General features: G+C 43.1%; 1 protein-coding gene across 1 annotated transcript in view; it reads right to left on the reverse strand.

Annotated features, from left to right (window-relative positions):
- Positions 1-6924, reverse strand: part of LOC103660828 (solute carrier family 22 member 2) — a 29034-nt gene extending 22110 nt beyond the window's left edge. The window contains exons 1-2 of the mRNA XM_008688489.2: positions 6514-6924; positions 4797-4900 (exon numbers count right to left, since the gene is read on the reverse strand). Coding sequence (XP_008686711.2) covers positions 4797-4900; positions 6514-6924 — 515 coding nt within the window. The remainder of the gene's footprint in view (positions 1-4796; positions 4901-6513) is intronic.
- Positions 6925-24379: the final 17455 nt, after the last annotated feature.

Here is a 24379-nt window from a genome sequence, read left to right on the forward strand (position 1 = left end):
ACCAACTGCCCACCCAAGAGAAACTTTTGCTTCAGGAAAAAGAAAATTCAGTGTTTCTTGTGCTCCCCCATGCGTTTTCAACAGGGCTTTAGGACTTTGTGTTATTTGCATGTCTCCGTGGAAATGGACTCTGGTGTCAGCTGCGGAGGGAGGGGGTCTTTGTCATGGAGTACCCCAGCAGGATAGCTTCCACACCTTTGGTCTGAGGGACTGGTGTTTCATCAGCTGAAGGACCTGGACAGTGTCCCAGGACACCGAGGAGGGGAAAACTTAGAGACCTGGTTGAATCTTGGCTTTACCACTTACTATGATGTTGGCCAGTTACTCAACCTTTCTCAATTTCCTCATCTGGTAAAGACCTATCTGACCCAGCTGACAAGAGGATTAAGTGAGATATTACACGTAAAGAGCTAGACACTTGGTCTTCCCCATATCCTCCCTTCTGTTTGTAAGGCAGGCGCCCCGAAAGTTGACTAGGGACAACTTGTTCACATTGTCATCATGTCCCCCTCATTTTGTTCTAAGAGACACCCTAGTTGGCCATTAATGGATATTTTAAAGATTCTTCATAGAAAGCAGTTTTTTATTTAGTCTTTGCTTATCTACTTCAAACTGAAGAGTCACAAGTGTTTTATGGCATTTGCTTTGCACATGCGATGGTGGCTGAACATTTTCTACTAGCCGCTCTGCTTGTAGGCAGCTTTGTTCTAACGATCATTTCTATATTAACTGACCATGTGAAAATAACCCACAACATCAGTAACAATTACTTGGGATGTGAATGTTTTAAATCTGAAATTTAGAGATCAAGCAGTCTCACGAGTAATTAATGCAAACTGATAAACTTCTTAAAATCCTGTTTTGGCCATTCATTTCTTAATTCTCAGTTAATTCTTCCCCACTGTAAACATCCACCCCCTTGGCCTTTTTTTTGAGAGAGAGAAAGAGCAAGAAGGGAAAAGGAGCAAAGGGAGAGAGACAAGCAGACTGCACTGAGCACAGAGCCCAACGTGGGGCTCAATCTCACGACCCTGAGATCATGACCCGAGTTGAAATCAAGAGCTGGATGCTTCAACGACTGAGTCACCCAGGCATCCCTACCTCCTGGGCCTTTTATTCAAAGTCTTCCAAAGTGACATCTCAACAAAGTATTTTAGCCTTTCTTCCCATGTTCTCCGGCCAAACCCCTTCCTTTACCCTCGAGAAGTTTATAAACATTTGCTCAGGGGATAGCTCTCTAGCTTCCAAAGCTGACTTGGGGCGTACCATACTAGTCATGCTCCTGTAGATGGTTAAAATCCTGTGGCTGATAAGAGAGTATATTTACCATTGCAACTCAAGAGAATGGAAACCTTCAGAAAATCAAATCTATGATGGGGAAGAAAAACTTTAGTGGGGTACATGTTCCACATAAGGACATAATGTTATTACAAAAATATGGTATGGCTGGAAGGCATGTTGGAGACCTGGGATAGTGGTTTGAGACTTCTTCTCCCTGCAACAGAACCACAGTAAGTGGTTAAATGGAAAACAAAAAGATAAAACAGGAGAGGGGGGTGAACTCCGGTACTGTTGGCTTCATAAATCTGTTAGCTACTTGCTACTCAGTGTGGCCCAAGCTTATCAGCATCACCTGGGAGGGGTTAGAAACGCAGGCTTGAGCTCGCTCTAGACCAGCTGGATCAGAATCAAAGTTCTAACAAGATCTGTGTGGTTTATATGCACATTAACATTGGGAAGCACTGTTTTCATCTCACAAAGTTTCCTCATTTGCGAATTGGGGATAAGAAAATCATTTTTAAAAGGCTGTTATGATCCTAAATGATATACAACACATCTGGATGCCCAATACAGTGCCTGGCGCATAGCTGGTGGTGGAGAGCTTATTTGGGAAGATTTCACATAGTTGGGTAAGTTTGATAATGACCCACTGAGACTTTGATTCTTCTCTGATCTAGTTCCATCATGAAGTATAGACAGTGGGTGCTGGCTCTTGAGAGTTGATTTTTAGGCTTTTAGAAAATTTGTGAGCTAATTGTTAAACATAGTCATTATTAAAAATTAAATCACACACTTAAGTAATTTATATTAAAAACATGTGTAAGAAATATGCAAAACATTGCTTCCTAATTATTTTACTTGTTTGACCATTATCTATGCTCATGAGATTATTTACCTCCATCTGTTGTATCTGTACAGTGGAATACTGTAAAATGATACATATTTCTAGCCAACTCTGTGTTCAGTGACTTCACCTTGGTAGCTTGAAATGACCATGGTGGGAATAAGTACACCATGGAAATCAGCAAATGTTATACATCAGGGCTTTATCACTCAAAAAGCCAGTCATTAAACTTTTACAGGCATGTCACTAAATAACAGAATTATAATTACTGATCAGTGGAGTAACAAATCTGGAATTGGTGAGAGATTACTTTTTTGTGTCAGGTGATACTACAAAAAATTCTTTAGGAGGTTTGAATGATGATATAAATTAGACCTATTATGAAAGGCTTATTTTCAAATTCTGTAATACACGCTCATCCTTCCTTCCTCCTGTCCATTTGCAAACTGACCTTCAGAAAGTTGACATAGTGTAAACCTCTGTATCCTTATTTACAACCTTTTCATAATATCCTTCTGGTTTTCTTCTAAAAGATACCCTAATCAACTGTGGTTCATATTTTCCAGAAGTGTCATAGAAGACAATCTATTTTATTTAATGTTGGTTTAATTTGTAGCATAAAATGAGTTTCCATGAGATTCTTGTACCCTTGTATAAAATCTGAATATTGTCCAGAAATAGGCATTAAGTATGCAAAAATAACTTGCCTTTTCTTTTTCACCTACTGGCTGTTGTCTTATTGCCCACTCTCAACATGCATACCAGAGTAGAACAGAAAAGAAGAGGCAACAACCACCCAAACTTCAGACAATTTAAGAAAAAGAAATGGAGGTTTGGATATCTTTTTTGGGGGAAGAATAATGAGTAATCAGCTTTGCATAGGAGATTTCAACAATAGGAACAAAATAATGAGGTCATCCAAGAAGGTGGATAATTGACTGAGGATTATAAATCAGGAATGCGCTGTCTCCTATAACCGGTCTCCTACTCCTTGAGTGGGATGAGAATAATTAACTCATTTACTTAACCAGCTGTGAAGCTCAGTCACCTGTTTGCTCACTTCCATCCTGGCAGCTGTTAGTATCTCCACCTTACAGGGAATGAGGGAACGGAGAGGGGGTGAGGAGCCAACAGTCCAGACACACTGGAGCAAGGCAGACTCCGGACTGCCCCTTGCCGGTAGCTCTCCCGACGTACGGAGTCATCTCCAAACCACAGACCCCACTTGTGGGGCAAAATAAATAAAAGCCAATGACCTTCCTCTTTACCTCATAAGCCTCCCACACAAAGGAAGAACCTTTGAAGGAAGGCTGAGCAGACAGAGAAGTGGTGTGAAGGACAGAGCTGCCCTGTGGCCCAGTGGCCTCAACTGCCCTGCCCCCCTCCCTCCTGCTGCCACAGCGGGGGGCCTAGGCTGTGAAACTGCAGATGCGCCTAGAAGAGGATAGATTAAGCTATTGTAATTAATCTTTAACTCATGTGCAAGTGTTCCTCCAGCCTGACAGTACAGCATAATCAAAGAAAATATTTGATTTACATTTAATATAACGCTCACAGGTTTGGGTTTCTTTGAATCACAGATAAAGTTGGGGAGGGCAACCACCATAAAGTGTGTTTGCCATTTATTTCAGAATTAAATATATATTTATATTTTGTAATAAATTATAAATGTATTAAATAAGTTAGATTATATATATTTATTCTATTGATCTATATCACGAGCTCACGGGTGACTGGTTATTAAAGAGAATAACCCTGTCTGAACAGTTGAGCATGGTGCCTGGCACACGGACAAGACCCAATAAATACTATTATGAGTGCTGAAGTATCAACCAAAAAGCAAATTTTTCTGTTCCTTTCCCTTTTGAGGATTCCTAAAAATATCTAATTGGCCATCAACCTGGTAAAGATGCCTGTTATAAGGAACATTCAGCACAGCGAATCTGGGGTTACAGAGTGACGGATAAATAAGACATACAGGCACTGCTGGATTTGTACGACGCACTGAAAACTAGCTCCCTGAAAACACCGGCCACCTGAGAGCACAATTTGCTATACATTCTACATGGAGAGGTCTTCCCTCATCTTTCTCCAGGGATACTGACATTGTGGAAGTGGATATTTACCTTTGTCAGTGTAGATGGACCCAGTTTCCCTTTTACCAGATTATATCCTGCGTTCCACACCTATAATTACATCTGGCCCCAGAGACCCAGTTCAGGACTCCTGCAATGCCAAGGGCCAGGCAGGGACACCTGCAGAAGGATTCTACGCTGGCTCTGGGTATAAGAGAAGCAGGCAGAGGAGGGAGAGCTCAGGGGCCCTGCAGCCTCACAGATGGGGGAATGATGATTGGGAATCACAAAAGAGATCAAGTCATCTATGACTCTCCCTTCTGACCCTAGGCTTCTGGAGAGCTCACAAGGAAAAACTGCTGCCTAAGGTAGAAATATTCCTCTATGGCCCCAGGGAATTGGAAAATATTCACATCTGTCGTGCTGATCAAAGCAGCAGAAGAAATCTCAAATTGTCAAGACAACTGACACGAAGTCAGGAAATCGCGGTCTCTGTGCTCGGGAAAAGGATGCTATTCAAGCAGGGGCAGGTGAACCCCAGCAATTCCCAGACCTGCAGGACTGCTAAACTTCCACCACATTCGCATGGCACCTACCTGTCTGCTAGGTAGCCGATACCCATAGAACCGATAAAAAATCCTACATTCACAGCCGACTGAAACAGGTCCAGCATCCAGGAATTGGCACACACTAGGTTAAACTGCAGAGGGGCAAAAAATTTCCCGGGTCAGGAGAGAAAACAAAATCCTATTAGACACAACTCAGCCCTGGGGAACTCACTGAATAATCCTCACGTTGAACTGATGTGGCTGAATGGCATGGCAATAAACCCACTGTTCTCTTGCTTATATAAATTTTCTTTACACAACCAAAGATTTACCCCACAATCTATCTAGCATTCCCTCTGGAACTATGTCATTAAGCCAAATTCTGTTGTTGGCTAAATCAACTGAAATCAGGTAAGTACTCCATTTACGCCCCATTTTCCCTTTCTTTTTAAATATATATATTTTAAAGATTTTATTTATTTGAGAGAGAGAGAGAGAGAAGGGGGGGCAGAGGAAGAAGCAGACTCCCCACTGAGCAGGGAGCCCAATGCAGGGCTCCATGCAGGGCTCGATCCCAGGACCCTGGGATCATGACCCGAGCGGAAGGCAGATGCTTCACCGACTGAGCCACCTGGGTGCCCCCACTTTCCCTTTCTAACTTTAATACACAGAAGCAAATGGGTGTGTAAATAGGATAGAAATGGTGCCCCGAGGAAATTGGGCTGCTCAGCTTCTCTTTGCTGTCTCTTTAACAGCAGGGCAATCAGGAGTGTCTTTGCTGTTACGTTTGCTCTCATTTGGAACAAGATGCAGTGTTGCAGGAAGGACAGGTGCTGGCCCGGAAGTGAGGGGATCCGATTTCTAGAGTGAACTGCTAACGCTCTCACACTGTGGCCTTGGGCAGGATTGTTCTCTGTTCTGGGCCTCAGCTTCCTCATCTCTGTATGAAGGGATGAGATTAAGCCATGCTGTATAGCCTCTAAAAATTGTACGGTGTTGTATCTCTGACCTGGATCTATGCTTTCATGCAAGTATTAGACGATGGAAGAGAACCCTCTGCCTAAATGTCTGTTCATATGGAGGTCTTCACGTTACCCAGGCGGTCCTTTGAAATTAAGCCAGGCAGGTGGCTTCCTCTGGGTTTTTAGAATAATTGCATCCTCCCGTTTTGCTTTGTCTCCAATAAAAGCAGGTCTTCACTTTTTTTTCTCTATATTTATTAAAACGAGGCTTCATAATTAGACGCTAATGCCGACTGCAATTTTTAATAAAGGAATAGCGTCTTAGCAAAAGCTCCAGCCCCACATGGTTTTATGCAAACGTTTTGAGCAGATCAAAGAGAGAAAAACAGCCATCAAGAGAAAAACATATCCCATCGCATTGAGGCAACGTTCAGGTGAGTTCCATGAGCTCTCAGCTGTCATGCTGCCAGAATGGAGGGCTGCCAGAAAAAAAAGAGGAGGCTTGAAAATTGTCCTTTTCCTGGAATTATTTCCAGGAATTCTGCGATGCTTTTGTCTGTTGCGTACCCCTGAAACTCGTGCGCGCTGGCATCACGAGCGGCAGAATTCGATGAAGTTTAACTACTTCACTCACACTCCAGACAAATAAGAGGCTGCGTGTTTTTGTTGGAAACTAGGATTTTACAAGATCCTTTGAGCCCAAAGAGCATGTCCAGACAGCGTAAGAACCAGGCCTTCCTGGCTTCTTCCTCGAAAAGCTACTCTAGTGGCTTTCTCCTCACCTAAGTCTTACACTCACTTACCTCGGTCACGATGGACGAGCCGGGCGTGTCGTACACCCAGCCGTGCCGACAGGGCCCCAGCGGCAGGTGGCTCCTGTTGGCGGCCAGGCCGGCCAGCGGCTCCACGCAGCCCAGGGCGCTGTGGTTCCAGTCCACCTCGTAGCCGCGGCACTGGCGGGGGAAGGCCTCGCCGGCGGCCCCCGCGCCGGGCACCGTGTAGTTGAGCTCCTCTGCCAGGCTCCAGCCGCATCGCCGGCTCAGCTCGGCCGCCCCGGGGCTCCGGCAGCGGTGATCCGGGGTGAAGCCCAGGAAGACGATGCCCACGTAGATGGGGGTGAAGGCAGCTGAGAGCAGAGCCAAGAGGAAGAACGTCTGTTTCTGGAAGAAGTGAAATTCCCCGACATGCTCTAGAATGTCATCCACAGTGGGCATTATTAGCAGAGGCAGGAGGAGTCCTGATGCTTTCCCTGTGCTGCTACGAGTGTCCCCGAGCCCCGCCGTGGCCAGCTCAGCACAGCTCTTGACCAAGAGTCAAAGGGTGGGAGGGAGTTGACTTCAGCAAGTGACCAGCCTTTGATCCAGACCTTTACTTGCTCGGGCTCATTCCAACCGTGCCCTCCTCCAGGGGATGTGTGTCCTGCTGCTCTCCCGAAGTGCCCCGAGCAAGTAACAGGCCAGATGTTGTGTTCGTTGTAACATCACTCTCCGTGAGTTCGTGCGGCCTCATACCAGCACCACAAACAATCCCTCCTCTGTATCACATGGGGAGAAATTGGAGAGCGTTCCCGTATCGCAGACCTGTTAATCTTTCCCTAGTCAACTCGGTGTCCAGGAAATTAATATATTCCTGTCTCACCCACGCAGCCAACCTCTTCTCTAAGGTGCTATAGGGAACGCACACGCATATGGCTTTGCCGCCCAGCGTAATGTGAATCATGGTCTTGGGTCAGAGCTCTCGTCTGGATTCAAAGCGGTTTGCAAATTTGACCCCTGGCCTCGTTCTATAGACAATAGCGAGTTCACTGGGGATCCATGCTGTGGCTGTTTGTTTTGATTTTTTTTCCTGATTTTAATTCTGCTTTTCAAAGATTTTAAAGAATGCCAATCTGGCATTCTTGCTTCGTGACCCTGAAGTGTCCTTCCCTGGACCCATTTGTGAGAAAGAAGAAAATGTTCACCACATGTACCGGTCAAGTGCAAAGGCAGGCAGGAGTGTCTTTATTCTTCTTTGGTCCTAGATATTTCTGCCGGTGGTCAGGATGGGGTCCCCTTTAGGACGGGGCTGGGTGCATCCGAACACAAGACAAGCAGCCCGTCTTTCCTGGTGTGCGGAAGGATCCTTACTACAGTGGAAGGCTGCCACCTGGAGAAGGTGGCCTGTTGATAGATCTGCAAATTAACATGCCAGCAATTTAATCCAGTTTTCTTCCTTCCTTTTCTGTTGAACAGTCAGTGGGTGGGATAGCCTGGGCCTAAAAGTAGGGGCTTCTAAAGGTGCTCTTCCCTGCTGTAGCTTCGAGCCTCTTATTCTCTTGGAAAAGCAAGAAGCAGGTGCCTGTTGGGCTCCTGTCAACCTCTGTGGCACCTTCCTTGGCTCACAGGGAGTGCTCTGCTTGGTGGCATCAGGCTGGGATGATCTCTGCCCCTGCCGGCCCTGGTTTGCCACTGGCTAAGTGAGTGGGTTCAGATGCTGTAGAACCAAGAGTTTGGGGGAGTATTTCCGGCACAGAGCTCATGGCAATAGAAAACGAAACCAAACCAACAAGAAATGGATCACATTTCTGGTGGTATTGTGACTATCCGAGGCCGGAGGTAGGCTGCGGTGAGATCTCAACTTCTGGAAACACCAGACTTCGGAAAGTTGTGGCTCGTTCTGTGGCCGTGGCAGGTGCCGGGAAGCATTTATGAGAGATGAGGCTGTGGTCCAGCGTGGCCATGAATCTGAGATGCATTCTGGTCCAGGCCTGAGGAGCTCCCCAGATGCAGAGATAGTCTTCAAATAAAATAAAAAATCATGGATAAAATAAAGGGAAGATAAATAAATAGTGCCAACCAGCAAAAAGATACGGCAATGTTAAGAAAAATATACATTTAACTTTTGTTTCCAGAGAAAATGGAGTAGGTGTACTTTCCTTTATTTTTCTCACTGAGTACAACGAAAATCCCCGGATACTATTTATGAAACAATTGTAAGAGACTGAGCAGCAGAAAGAAGGCTGACTGGCCAGGGACCTCTGGGCCCAAAGACACGGTGGTGAGTTTCCTCCCTGGGTTTTCCTTCTGCTTTGTGTAACCCAGACTGGGTGCTGGGGAAGCTGGCAAGCCAGAAATACCAATGGGCGTGGAACTCAGGAGCCCCACCTAACGCCTGCTCTCTCTAGATTCCCAGGAATAAGTTAGAGCTTTTTTATGACCCCTGTGGGCATCTCGTCCCTCTTTTAAGTGTTTTGGTCAGTCTCTTGTTAAGTTCAAATTGTATTTGCCTCCTAGATGTCTCTTAAAATAGTCTTAAAGGAATGTCAGGACTCCATGCAATACAGCATTGTTTTAAAAGTTGCTGTCAGCAATCCTGCAGTGTGATTTAGTCATCTGAACAAGGGTGCGGAGCACCACAGACGTTATTCCCCAGCTGGGAAGAACCAGTAGGCAGCAGCTGTCACCTAGACTAGGCTCCGTCAGATGTACGAAGCCCTCAATGAGATCTTCAACACACACGGCGATGCGACCTTGGACGCTGCCAGCTTCACTGTCCAACGTTTCTAGTTAATGGAAAAGTTCCATCTTAGATAACACTGGTGTCTGTCCCTGTACAACCTCTATCTACTGGACCTGGTTGTCCCCTCCAGGATGACCAGAACCAGGACTCCTTCTTCTTGGAGGTGATGCCCATCACACGATAGAGGTCTGTACCGTTGCTGTGGTTGACGTGGAGAGATTGAGGTGGTCTGTGGTTCCTCTTAGGAGTCAAACGTGGCCAGCTGTGGCTTTGGTCTTAGCATCACGACCTCCACCGCCAGCCTCTTCTCTGACCCCAGGCACCGATGATGGAAACCAGAGGTGGATGGAGCGAGTGCCACTGCCCGTGGCTGAGAGCGTGGCATGGAGGAGGGGGACGAGAGAGCTCCATCTCCAGAGCACGTGTTCTGCTCCTGGCTGTCTTTAAGGTGCTGTGTTCACGTGACTTCTCTCCTGTAATCTGAAGAACACCCCTGTGCGCTGGACGTGAATGCTTCTTTTTCACAGACAAGGACACTGGGGATCAGAGCAGTATAGGAAATTCCTCGGTGTCAGCTAGCCAGTTAAGGATGAGTCAGACCCTGAGGCTAGGGTGCTCCCTTCCTCCGCCTCCCCTCCTTCACCAGAAATGCTGATAGAGTGAGCTCTTAAAAAGTGACCAAGATCCTGACGCTTGACTCCAATCCCAGGAACGCAGAGGTGGTCCTGAGTGCTTCTTACTAGGACATTTTACAAACACTTGCACCCTGGATTTGACTCATTGACATGATCCATTTCAAGACACCAGATCTTCATGCCATGAGCAAGAGAGGGCACCAGGTGAGAGGTAAGATGAGTGCTGTTTGCCAAGGAGAAAGGATGTTGAAATTCACTATGAATTACTTACAGTGAACAACCAGATAAGGAGAAGGTAAGAGCTCAGATCCCTTACAGCAATCGGTTTGTCTGTCATCAACAATTTTCCATTGACTACGAGCACAGGGGCAAAGCCCACAGCATGGCTGCCATAACTTCCATCCTTGGCAGGTGACAGACTAGACTCCTCAGCAAAGCCATAGGCAGTTGAACAACTAGATGAGAGAAACCACAGAGGGGGGTGGGGGGTGTACAATAGAGCTAACTCAGAATTTACAATTTGAATCTGGTCTCTTGTGTACCTATCACTTCCGTTAGGGGGAGGGGGGGTGTTGGTACTTGCATACTCACAAGTGTGATAAGGGGCTAATCTGATCCTATAGTGAATGATCATCTAATCCACATAATCTGATGATTATTGTAATTAATATCGGAAGTATTTCTCAATCTTTATCAGGTTCCTTCGCAATGTAAATAAATATTGTCCCCAGGTTGCTATCTTCTGGAGGCATGGAGGAAGGCTGGTTGTGTCTAGACTAACTTTCTCAGCTCTCCCCACTGGAGGACAGGAACTGGTTCGGGGGGCAGTTAGACTCCTGCCCAGCAACAACCCAGGCATCCGGTCCTTGGAGGATGACAGGGCAGAAGCAGGTGACCCATCAGCAAGGTGGGGGGTCTTTGGTCCCGTGCGATGCAAGATGGCTTTGACACTAGATGTTTGATGCAGTGAAAAAGCAGGAGTGGTCTTGGGTCAGTGCTGCCCCTTGGGTAAGTTGAAGTCTACCTGAGACACGGATGACTGAAGGCAGATTACTGCACAGTGATGTGTGTTGTGTCTTCTCTATGTGGCTCACAGAAATAATGGCAGGAGCCCGGGCGGCCAGGAGGGGCAAGTCCACGTAGCCTGGACTGTGGTCCAGCCTTGCCCTAGAGCATCCGTGTCATCTGGGCAGCCTCCTAATTTGTAAACGGGCAACTGTACCCATGTCAGAGAGCTAATGAGGAGGAGCACACAGGACTACCCAGCCTATTGGCTCACCCTGGTCTGTAGTCACTCATGAGACCTTCCTCCCCCTCTCCGCCCCTTCTCCCTTCTTTCTCTCCTCCTTGTGCCCCACCTCATCTTGAACTTGCAGTTCCCTGCTGCCCACCTGCATCACTGCCAGCTGGTTAGGCATAGGGTCCTGTGGCCAGGCATAGGGGCATAGGGGCAAAAGATCTGCCTTGACCCAGAACATCCAGGTGGAAAGGACCTCAAAGGACATCAGAATAGCACAGGGCTTACATTCCTCACAGACATCTGTCCCAAATAGTTTCACACAAACTCTTCCTCTATCAGGTGAGCCTGGTCCATCATTGGATATTACGGATTGCTGGAAAGATGTTCCTCATATTGTATCAGAATTTGTCTTCGAGAATCTTCCACACACTTGGACATTAGTCTCAATTTTGGGGTCAGGTAAGTTAAGTTAAAACTTTCCTACACAGAACTTCAGAGATTTGAAGATGACTTTCCTTGACGTTGGCCTCTTCTCTCTTCTGGAGTAGATTATCCCATTCCCACAGAGCAGGTGTTCAATTCTCCCCACCCCCAGGGACAGCCCTGAAGTGTGCTATAGCTCCTTTCTTCCCCTAATGTGCTACATCCAGGACCCTGCATGCCACTCAGGTAGGGGCTGCCTAGTGTGCTGCACAGCCAGGTGGTTACTTTCCAAGTGGGGATGGGGCCGATGCCGGCAGAGGAGGTCACTCCTCAGTCAGCCCACTGTAGTTACCTTCCTGTTGAGGCTGGCTACAGGAGGGTTGCTGGGAATTCCCTTTGGGCTTCCTTCATCGATGACATCTTTTACTTTGTTTACCTTTATTGGTTTCCTTCCCTACAAAATGAAGGCCCTGTGCTTATTTCTTTTAAGCACGGAAGTCAGAGTCAGATGGGCCTGAGACCAGGAGGCCTTTGCGAGGAGGGCTCCCTTCCTCCCGTAGCACCTTCTCTCTCCCTTTGCATGCTCAGCCTCCACACCCACGCTAGTAGCTGTTGGCATCACAAAAGATCTGGAGCCCCTGCTTTAAAATACAAGACACACACTTGACACTGAATCATGAAAGCAACCCAACAGACTTCACAGACTTAATTCGAAGAGCCACAGGGAAACTCACTTTTCAAAACACCCAGACAGTTAGGTATTCAGTTTCCTTCCTCACAGACAACACTTGTCTTTAAAAATTGTTTTATTTCTTATGTAAAATTAAATACTGAGTGTTGATTTGGCCTTAGGCTTCCAAGTCAGGCTGAACAAGCAGCTTCACGTTTGGGCCTTCAGGATTCAGAGCTCTTTGATCCGGCAGCTCAGGACTCTCACAGCTTTGTTTGCCAAAGCAAACACCTGATTAATATCCAAATACAATTAAAATTTTCATGGATGTTTAACCTCTGCAAAATCCAGGAAAGAGTGAACTTGGTGGGACTGCTTTCTTCAAAGACATAGTGAATCCAGTCGAGATAGAAGGAACACCCTTTAAATGTGACAAGAATGAGAAGAGGCTTTAAGATTTTTATTTCCATAATTCTCCGCTTTTATTTTTTTAAACTTTGGATTAGTGACAAGTTTCCTCCTTGACCAAGTTATTGTTGCTTAAAATCATTTTATCCAGAGCACTGAGGATAACAGCCTTTGTAACCTCTCATTTGTTTATGATGTGGGAATTTGGACACAGATGTATATCCCAGAGTCAAAGGGCATACATAATGCTAATGTCAATTAATCCCAAACCGATTAAAAAAACCCACAATGCTTCTCAGAAACAGATCTTTTAATTCAGAGTGAAGCCGTAAGCTTTGATGCTGGGTCCTGAGGTCAAAGAAATCTGGTTGGAGAGGACAATATAATTAGTTAAGGTGAGGCATACTAGAGTCACGTGGGCCCTTAATCCAATATGACTGATGTCCTCATAAGAAGAGGAGACACAGGGAGAAGGCCACGTGGAGACAGGGGCAGAGACTGGTGCTGCCGTTGCCAGCCAAAGATTGTTAGCTGCCACCAAAAGCTAGAAGAGGCTAGAAGAATTTTCTCTAACAGGCTTCAGAGACAGCACGGCTCTGCTGACACCTTGATTTCAGACTTCTCATCCTTAGGCCTGTAAGGGAGTACATTTCTGTTGGTTTAAGCCACCCCATTTGTGGTACTTTGTTGTATCGGCCCTAGCAAACTCATACAGCTAACAAAGGGGGAGGTATGGAATCCATGTGGCATTTATTCTCGGTCAACTTCGTGTACACAAGGACCTGACTGGCTTCTCAGAAATCTTCTGTACCCTCACAGTTACGCTGTTCCTGTTTCCAGTGATGGAGCCCAAACTCTTCCCTCCTTGGCTTGCCCCACTGCTCCCCTTAGTCATCTCTCTGGTTAAAGAATGGAAAGAGACTAGTGGTGCCCAGTGGCCCTAGACCAACACAGATGACATATACGTCAGGGGACTTACTGGGTCATGCCCTCCAATGTCCTCCAGCACCATGCAGGCCTGCTCTGCCCCACTGTCCTCAGTCTTTCTCCTTTACCATCTTCTACCTGACCCCCACTCATACCCCAGAGCGTGGAAATGCCCTCCTTCTTCTATTGTACCCAAACCAGTCCTGATGATAAGTTTGAATTTTGTTTAAGGGAAGAACTTCCAACATTGTGTGGAGTGTGGACCATTCTGATATGTATGCTCCATGCTCATCAAAGTATCTACTCTCATAGAATTAGGTTGTGAGTAAAAAAGCATAGTAATATTTGGGAAAGGCAGCATATCTTATTAGAATGAAACCACAAAAGACTTGAGAATAAGAAAAATAAAAAAACCATAGGATCCATTGACATTTCTTGAAGAACTTACGTAATTTGTATTTTTTTTAAATATTTTATTTATTTATTTGGGGTGGGGGAGCACAGAAGGAGAGTGAGAAGGAGAAGCAGGCTCCCTACTGAGCAGGAAGCCCAGTGTGGGGCTCAATCCCAGGACCCTGAGATCATGACCTGAGCTGAAGGCAGATGCTTAACCAACTGAGCCACCCAGATGTCCCAAGAACTTACATAATTTGGTGTCAGCAGTGGGAACCTAGTCATACTCATTTTCATTTTCCCTGAACCATTCATCTAACTATTTCATAATGGTAGATTTTGAAAGCAAAAAAAGGTTTTACCAAAGCACTTTTATTCTCCAGCATTTCCCAAGTCTTATTCACAACATTTAAAAAACTTCTCTGTGTATTTTTCACTCTGGTGTTTCAGATGAATTTTGCAATCTTGAATTCACTGAATTCTCCAATGTAAAAAAATTCTACAAATTCATAGATCTAATATGATGACTTTATTGCAAAATTAATGAGAGAGATTTTTAAAAATACATTATCCTTATGTGAGGTCATGTATCTAACCCAAGGGTCATACAGTAAGTGTTCGGTAAATGTTTACTGACCGATTAACTGAATAAAAGCCCAAAGTCCAGAGAGCTTGAGCACAAACACCGGTTGGAGAGCCCATACTAAACATGTGGCTTCTAATATACTATAGCATAGTGGTCTTGCTCTCACACACCTCTTGGTATTAAAACAGCATCTGAAATGGCCAAACATATGCAAGTTATAAAGATTTTGAGAAAAAGGTCTTTATAGAAACATATTTATGAGGGTGAAAGCACAAGTGTAAATAGACATTTTCCAGGACACTGAAGCTACGGCAATGAGGCTGAGGCTACAGTTCATCCTTCATTGCCCATGTCTGTCTTCTTGGATAGGAAAAGAGATTTTAACTTTTAACTGGGAACACGGCCATCCAGAATGCAGACTATACTTACAGCCACTCTTTCAGCTAAGTGTGGCCCCATGATTAAATCTGGCCAATGAGATCAACTAGGAAATGCCAGCTTCTGAGAAGCTTTTGTAAAAGACAACTTGTGACAGATGGGGACTACACTCATGGTTACGAGCACGGAGTAATGTATAGACTTATTGAATCACTATGTTGTATACCTGAACCTAAGATAACATTGTATGTCAGCCATACTTCAATAATAAATAAATAAAAATTCACACATGAAATAAATCTTCCAGAGAAAGAAGAAAGAAAGAAAGAAAGAAAGAAAGAAAAAGAAAAGAAAAGAAAAGAAAAGAAAAGAAAAGAAAAGAAAAGAAAAAGGAAGGAAGGAAGGAAGGAAGGAAGGAAGGAAGGAAGGAAGGAAGGAAAGAAGAAAAGACAGCTGGTGCATGTCCTCCTTTGCCCCTTTCTTCTTTATCCTTTCTTGTTTCCTCTCCCCACAGCGTTCTGATGCTCTCGCCTCCACTGTGGATCATGAAGTTGAAAGTGAGGGATGCTTGACTGCAAACCACAGGGGACAAATTCATGGTGGCTTCGTGGCATAGAGCCATCCTGTAGGTCCTGAGATGGCATCTTTAGGCTTTTTCGTGAGAAAGTAACATGTCTATTTAAACCCTTGTTATTTGGAATCCTAACAAGGATTGCCGCCTATCATTTAGAAAATTCCAAATGACTCAGCTACTCATTTATTACGTGAATACCAATTCAACAGCCCATAGTCTGAATGGTCATTTGGGAAAAAATTTAAATCAGGTATCAGAGTAATTCATTATAAAGCTTGGGCAATAGAATCAAATTCCACTGGGTTTTGAAGTGATAGAAACGATTTTCTGATGTCCAAATTAGGGATGTGAAAGTCAGGACACAGCTTTGGTGCCAAAAGGAGCCCAGTGAGCATTTTGTGGTACAATGGAACATGTACTGGACGAGAAAAGAATCTGTACTTTGTCTCAGCTGGGCTATAACTCACCCAGTTACTTAATGAGTCTCAATTTCCTTATCCATAAATAGAAGGGAAGGAACCAAATCTCTGGGGATCCTGTAAATGCCATAATTGAAGGACTTTGTGATTTGCTAGTGATAAATCCAGTCTTTAATGTCACGCACAGATAGAGAGCCTCATAACGCTTATTATACTATAGACCTATCAGCACAGCACAAATATATCTAAATATTTCCCTTTTTCTCTCAAACTTCCACTTTAACATAGGTAGAGCCAAGCTGGTTTGGGCAAGGAGTATGGTTCCTAAATCAACAGCTACTCACACCCTCTTCATTTCCTTGGATTATCACCCTACTAATTAAGAGAAAAAATTATCAAGCGTATCACCGATATAATTACTTCCTTCAGAAACTTCGTTGTGTTTTTTTTTTTTTTTAAGAAAGACAACTTCAAGTGGAAGGCTAGGAAAGATCTGTGCACTTCCAGTTGAAAGGAGAGACGATGGCAATTGATTGAAGTGTTTTGTTTATATTTGAGATTCCCTCAAGATCCGGTCTCAGAGTTTAGGTTTCTTTGATTCAGGAATAGAAAGAACAGAGAGCCTAAGGTCATAGTTTTCATAGGATTGGAAATAAATTAGGGGACCAGCAAGCCCAATTCATTTACTGAAAACAAGAAAGAAGGAGCACAATGTGAAGTATATAATTGAGATTTGAAAAAAAAAAATTAATGTTACCTCTTTTCATATTAATGGATAAAATAATTCATTCTTTAAAGAATTAATTTGTTCTAAAAGCTAAAATTAACAAGCTTGAAAATGAACAGAAACCACCCAAATGCAAAGAAGCAAAGGCTATTATTTCAGCACTTGCTGTAGGAAGGGAGCCAGCCACCATCACTTGTAATTTGGTTCAAAGGCAGGCTGGATGGGAAGTCTTCTTAGGGAAGGGAATGGCTTCTGGCATGCACTACAGGAGGCTGTGGGCACCGGGGAGCTGGAGGCAGCTAACTCGGAGCAGAGCATACAGGTGATGGCTCAGGGCTACATATTTGGCTTTTCTGGGCTGCTCCTAAACTGGAAGGAGAGACAAACATTAGGAAAGCTGTCAATTATCTATTAATCAGGTCCTGGCCATTTAGTTTGATTACTACAGGTTGTTATTGGGCTTCCTGGACTGATGGCTGCAGTCAGAGTCTGTCCGTTTGCTTACTCTCTCACAAACATTTATTAGAATAAGCTTTAGCTATTCTATGCAAAGAAATCAAACCAGCAGTGGTTGGGGAGACAGAACAATGTGATGGGAGCGTGGTCACAGAAAATCACATATGGTGTCATGTTTGGGGGTGTGGTCTTCAGACCGCCTCAGAAAAAGCATCAAGAAAAATACAGATCTCAGAGCAGAGAGAATTTGCATGGAAGCAACTTTCTTCTAGTCTCTCCCAGACTTTAGGTCTCTGAGATTGTAATAATGCAATCAGCAATCAAATTTTCCTGTTTCACTGAAGAAAAACAGCCCTATCAATGTGAGGGGAGAAGTCTGGGAGGGGTCCTCATTTCAGAAAATTCTCTACCCTTTTGCCCTTCAAATATTACTTCTTTTTTTCCCCTTCAAATATTATTTCCTTTCCATTTCTCAACTGGAGTCTTTTCATAAATAAGTTGGAGTTTTTCATTCTTTCCTTCATTTTTAAAAACTTTTTGTTTATTTTTTCCACCTTCTTATTTCTCTGTATTAAAGTCTGTTATGTTCTCAGATATATTTTCCTCTGATTAGTTTCCTCTTCTGCTGTGTTTATTCTACAGTTTAACAGGTGTATGGAATTTTATTTTAATGGCTGAATTTCTGTTTGGTACTTTTCAATCTCCTTGTTCTTCTTAATGTAATTTTGCATTCTTGCATTATGTATTTGACTACGCATATATTCACATATTCAAAATTTAAAAAGATACTCATTTGAAAATATTTTTCCCTTATTTTTGTGTTTCTGGGGGTGAGTTATGTCCCATCTTTAGCTTTATTTTGGGAACTCAGTTTCAGCTGTTCATCACATACAGGGCTTAAATCCATGACTTGTGTTCTTCCTTAGGCAGTAAATTCCAGGTGCCAAGGGGTTTATGGCACCCCATGGGCTCAACTCATGTTGAAACTCAAGAGCCACCTCTTTGATTTCGAATTCCTTCTATGACTCAGGCCTCTAGGGATATCCTCTCCTTGCTTTTGAGCTTGGCTCTCTATCCAATGATTCTATCCAACATTTCTCTGTGCAAGGAGCAGTGAGATCCTCTAAGTCTGCCATATTGACCACTGTCAACTAATATTTATGATGTGTCTGGTGTGTATCTGCTGTCGCTAGGTGCAGAGGATGAGAAATAACAAAGCACAGGCTTCTTCCTCAGGGCAAGTGGAGTCCAGAGAGTCAGACAGACAAATGAAACATTTATAATAAATGCAAGAAGTCTAATGCTGCAAATATCCTGGGGTGCACCTGGGAGGGGGACATCTGACTCGGGCTTTAGGGGAATGGTGGCAGTCAGCAAAGAAAACGCGTATTCTTCTAAGCAAAGCCTCTATTGGAAAAGGTGAATGTGTAGGACATTTGGTGGGGAAAACATTTTTGACTTTATTTTATTTTAGATTCTGTGTGTGGGCCCAACACCCACAATCAGAGACAGAAGGTCTTGCCTCCCTCAATCCCACAGTCTGGATGTTCACAAACTTCCTGTTTCTTTCAGCACCAAAGATATTATTTGATGAATCATTTATTTGGCAAACATCATCCCAACAACTATTAAGGTAACTTCCCAAAAGATTAATTTTACTGCTGGGATAGAGATTGTATCCTGGAAGACTTTGAATCATTGCCAACTGTCATTATAAAGATTTATTAGGAGGATGTTCCCAATGACTAGGAAGCTTTATTCTGTTGTGGTTGTTGCTGCTGTTGTTAAACATTGAAAAAGCACTTATTATGCACACATTTTTGGTAATATGTGAAATTTATCATTTATATTGAAGATACATAATTCGGGACAATTTAACAATAAGGAATCTGGAATGGAAGAAATATATCTCTAGAACCATAGGATGTTTGCCCCGGATATTACTTTGTTGAAAATCTAGTCCAATCTGGTTGAAATTAGGGTTTCTCAATCTAGCAGCATCCCTGGTCTCTTACCCACTTGATGCTCTTAGAGCCACCCCCATCCTAAGTCATGACAAAATGTTCCAGACGTTGCTGTATGTCTCCAGATGTCCCTAGACTCCCAATTCTTTCAGAGATGAGAAATGGGGGCCCAGAGAGGGTACGTGACAAGCAGATTTTGCAGCTAGTTGGAAACAGACCCTGGGAGAGCCACCCTGGTCTTCCACTGCTTCTCCTCAGGCTGTTTGTACAGAAATTGCAAGAAGAGCTGCTGTCTAATATTTTGTTAAGCAAGCCATCCTGTCTGTATCAGAGCCCTGGGTTCAGACCCTTAAAATAGTGCCACTTCTATTGAAAAACTTGGGCTTGGCAAGTTTGTGCTATGTGAGTTGTCTCCAATTCACTTAAGAACCAGGATTTTTGTGAAATTTCAATGATTCTCTTTGAGTTGATTCTAAGTAACCAGGATGTTCCTTCCAAGTTCACATTTTCTTTGTGGGAAAGTATCTCTTCCCTCCTCCTTTACTTGTGAAAAAACAAATGCCCTGAGCCTGTCTCAGAGGACTTTTGTGTACGTGATCATTTTCTGTGGGACTGATGACTGGGTGACCATATACTTGCCAAATAATAAATAAATCCATACACGGCTTTTGTTTATCTGATAACTGGTTGTAGTAAACGTAAAGTTAGAGTTCGCTTCATGAAAATATCCAGTTTTACTTGCGGTCTTTTCTTCTAGTCTCTACATTCAGATGCCTGGGGGAAAAAGAAAAACAAAACACAAATTCACATTTTGAAACCCTATGGTCCTGTCATTTGCCTCTTAGTCACCATGTTGACAAATAAGGAAAGGAGACGGCAGAGGGTGAATGAAAGCAGGCTCCAGAATGTTCTTCCTTATCCTTAGAGATCGTACCTCTGTGAACCAGCCCTCCCTGGTTAGTGAGAAGCTCATAGGTTGCTCAGGGTCACTTGGCAGGCCTGGCTTGGATTCTGACACGGCAGAGCTGTTGTCATGGACTCCGGAGGCTTGTGGCTGGAAGAGACCCGCAGTGACGTTCTAGCTCTGCTCCGATTTATGTCAGTGTGCCAGTGACAAAATTCCCAACTTGCCTCAGCACTGCGGAGAATCTGTCTGACAGGGCAAATGCTCACTGACGGCCCGTGCCAGGGGCCGCAACAGGTGCTTCTTGCCCTTGGCTGAAATGGCCCGCAGCTCCGGGAGACGGCTCAGGAATGCTGCTGACGCCATCCGGGGCTCAGCACCCTTACCTGCTTACACTGCAACTCCGCTCGTCGGTAAGAGGAACTGTGTTTCCATATTGTGAGATGTCCTCATCGTACCAGACGATGAATTCCGTGCTGGCTTTGTGCAGAACCCAGAAATATCCACAGTCAAACTGAAGTCTGGGGGTGGAAACACCATCAGGTCCATGCTGCACGGTCAGCACATCCAGAGGCCCTCCTGAGCACCGATCTCTTTCCTCTGAATCACTAATCTTGGCTGCTGTTCCCAGAATCGTGCTGTGTTTAAGTCCGGGTAGGCAAGGCCTATCCCCTGGTCCCTTCATGCATAGCGCCGTCTCTGATGGGGCACCGCGGGAGAGCAGAAGGATCACTAACTGAGTCTACAGATCTGGATTCCAGTCACGCTCCGACACTTTTTATGAGCTTGGGTAAGGATCTCAGCTCCTGGGGGCTGTGTTTCCTCTCAACTGTCTGGAACTGTGGTTTCTCACTGCTTTTGAGAGTCGAGTGTGTTAGCTCACAGAGCCGTGCACTTCCTCCCAAGATTCTGGCCAGTAAAGCCACTTACTTGGCTTCTGAAAATGTGGTTAGTTCAGACTCTCCAGTTCCTAAGATTGTAATTTAGCTGCTTTATTTTATGTCCACTCAGGGTCACATCACACATTTCATGAAGAGCGGGCTCTGTTGCTCCCAGTCCCGCACAACAGAGCCTTTCCATATGTATATGGGTATATAGATATGTTGATAGTGTCGAAACATGAACATCTTTGTAATAAAAACTTCATTGTGGGGCGCCTGGGTGGCACAGTGGTTAAGCGTCTGCCTTCGGCTCAGGGCGTGATCCCGGCGTTATGGGATCGAGCCCCACATCAGGCTCTTCCACGATGAGCCTGCTTCTTCCTCTCTCACTCCCCCTGCTTGTGTTCCTTCTCTCGCTGGCTGTCTGTATCTCTGTCAAATAAATAAAATCTTTAAAAAAAAAAAAAACTTCATTGTGAACCAAGATTTAGAAAATGTAAACATTTCGGCAAAATGATGTATCTTCTGGAGACTCGCAAGCAGGACTCTTGCCCTGATTTCTGTGAACGCAGGGTGAGGACAATGAGGCCCTGACTGGTAATCTCTTTGATACTCTGGAATTCTCCCTGCATGTCCATTGTGATGATGTGTCACCTGATCAGATGTCACTGAGGTCACTTGAACATATGGGACAGCTGGTCTCTGCCCCATGGAAATTTTTGCAATGACTAAAGTGTCCTGCGTGTTCACTGTCCAGGATGCTAGCAAGTGGCCGCCGGTGGCTATCGAGCTTTGAAATGTGACCGGTGCAATTGAGGTACTGCACTTTAAATTTTACTTAATTTTAACTAATTTAAATTGAAAGCTATACAGATATGTGTGATTAGCGACGACCGTATTGGACATCTCTGTTATTTTTACTGTTTTCTATTTCATTGCTTTTTGTTCTGTTTTGTAGTATTTCTTTTCTTGGGCTTACTTTGGGTTTAGTCTGCTCTATTTTTCCTAGTTTCTTAGGATGAGAACTGAGGTTATTGACTTGAGACCTTTAGTCCTTTCAAATATAGGCACTTAGTGTTATAAATTTCCCTCTAAGTGTAGTTTTGGTGTTATTCCACAGAATTTGGTCTGTGATGTTTTCATTTTCATGGAGTTCAAAATAGTTTCTAATTTTCCTTTCAATTTCTTTACTGATTCATGGGTTATTCGGGAATAATCCTATTTAATTTCCAAATATTTGAGGATTTTTCAGTGATCTTTCTGTTATTGATTTCCAATTTAATTCATTGTGGTCAAAGAACATACTTTGTGTGATTTGAATCATTTTAAATGTATTGAGACATATTTTATGGCCCAGGAAATGACTGTCTTGGTAAATGTTTGATATACACTTGACAGGAATGTGTATTTCACTATTGTTGGTTATTCAATAAATGGCGATTAGGGCAACATTGTTGTTAGAGTTTTCCTGTCTCATATATTTTTTACTTTTTGACTGCTTGTTTAATCAATAATTGAGAGAGTGGTATTTAAATCTCTGATTATAATGATAGATTTGTCCATTTCTCCTGCATCTACTGGGTTTTGCTTCATGCTTTTTGAAGTTCTGTTGTCAGGTCTAGAAACGTTTAGGATTGTTATATCCTCTTGATAAATTAATCCTTTATCCTATTGAAATAACCTTTTAATCTCTGCCAATATTATTTGCTCTACATAAATTTACTGTGTTTGATGTCAGTATCCGCTCTAGCTTTCTTTTGACTAGTGTTAGCAAGTCATACCCCTTTCCATCCCTTTTCTTTTCACCTACTGTTTCTTACTATATAAAGTGTATTTCTCGTAAGAGCATTTAGTGGGATGTTGCTTTGTCTGTGTACTCGGACAGTATGTGCCTTTTAAAACTCTTTTCACTGAGCTTCTTAGATCATTTACATTTAATGTGATTACTTCATAGCTAGATTTAAGTCTATCATCTTGCTATTTATCTCATCGTTTTGTTCTTTTTTCCTATGTTCTTTCTTCTTTTGGATTGTTTATTATTTTGCAATTTAATCTATTTTGTTGAAACTTTTTGTTTTGCTATATTAATGGTTGCTTTAGAGTTTACCATACACATACTTCACGAGATATCACGTGACTTCCATATAAACAATTATACGTAGTAGTATATACAGAACTCTCTTTTCCTCTTCCTGCTTTCATGGTATTGCTGACACACATTTTCACTTAAACCCTACAAACATAAAATCCACAATCTTTTGTTGTTGTTGTTGCTGTTAAAATGTTAAAAAAAAATTTTTTTTGTTTTAAAAGTTGCAAACTTAAAATTTAAATTATTTTTGCCTAAAAAGCTAGCTATCTTTTAGAACGATTCTTTTCATTTTAAGTAATCTCTATGCCCAACATGGGGTTTAAACTCATGACCCCAAGATCAAGAGTCTCATGCTCTTCGGACTGAACAAGCCAGGGACCCCCCAAACTTAGCTATCTTTTAAACAGATGTAAATAATAAGAAAAAAATATGATGTATTTACCAATGTAATAGCATTTACGGTGCCTCTCATTTTTGTGTGTGTAAATCAGTGGTTCTCAACTGGAAGCGATTCTCAATTGGGTGTAATTTTGCCCACCGGGGACATTCAGCAAAGTCTGGGTCAAGAATTATCCAGCCGCAAATGTCACCAGTGCCAAGCTTGAAAAAAATACTGGTATGAATCTATGTTTTCTTTTTGTTTCACTTTCCTTTAACATTTCTTATAATGTGGAGCTGCTGGTGAGAAATTCTTTCAACTCGTTTAGAATTTGGTTTTTATTTTGCCTTCATTTTTGAAAAGTACTGGGTGTAGAGTTTTAGATTAAGTTTTTTGTTCTTGTTTTGTTTTTTCCTTTTAGTCCTCTGAAGATATTGTTCCACGATCTTCTTGTTTACATCGTCTCCAAAAGGAAATCTGCTGTCATCCTCATCTTTGCTTCTGCATATCCATTGTGGTTTTTTTCCTTTGGCTGCTCTTCAGATTGTATCAGTGGTTTTTGCAATTTGAATATGAAGTGACTTTGTATGATCTTTAAATTTTTCTCATTCTTAGGATTAAATAAGCATCTTGAATCTGTGAATTTATACTTGTCACCAAATTAGGAAAATTTTCATCTGTTACTCTTTGAAATAGTTTTTCTGTTGTCCTCCTCTCTCCTTTTCTTTAGGAACTCTAAATATGTGTATATTAGGTTATTTGAAATTGTCCATAGTTCGCTGATTTTATAATTTTTTAAAGTTCTTTTTTTCTTTGTATTTTATTTTAGATAGTGTCTATTGCTATGTTTTCAAAGGCACTTATCTTTTTCTTTTGCAACATCTAATCAGCTGTTAATCACATCCAATATTTTTTCATTTAATGATTTGTAGTTTTCATCTCTAGAATTTTGATTTGGGTCTACTTTACGTCTTGAACGTCTAGAATGCAGTTATGTAGTTATAATAACTGCTTCATGTCCTTGTCTGTTAATTCTCACATTTAATCTGTTCTTGGTTGGTTTGGACTGGTTGGCTTTTCTCCTCATTATAGATAGCTTCCTGTTTCTTTGCCTG

Source organism: Ursus maritimus, unplaced genomic scaffold (genome assembly GCF_017311325.1).
Source record: "Ursus maritimus isolate PB19 unplaced genomic scaffold, ASM1731132v1 scaffold_13, whole genome shotgun sequence".
NCBI classification, from domain to species: Eukaryota; Metazoa; Chordata; class Mammalia; order Carnivora; family Ursidae; genus Ursus; species Ursus maritimus.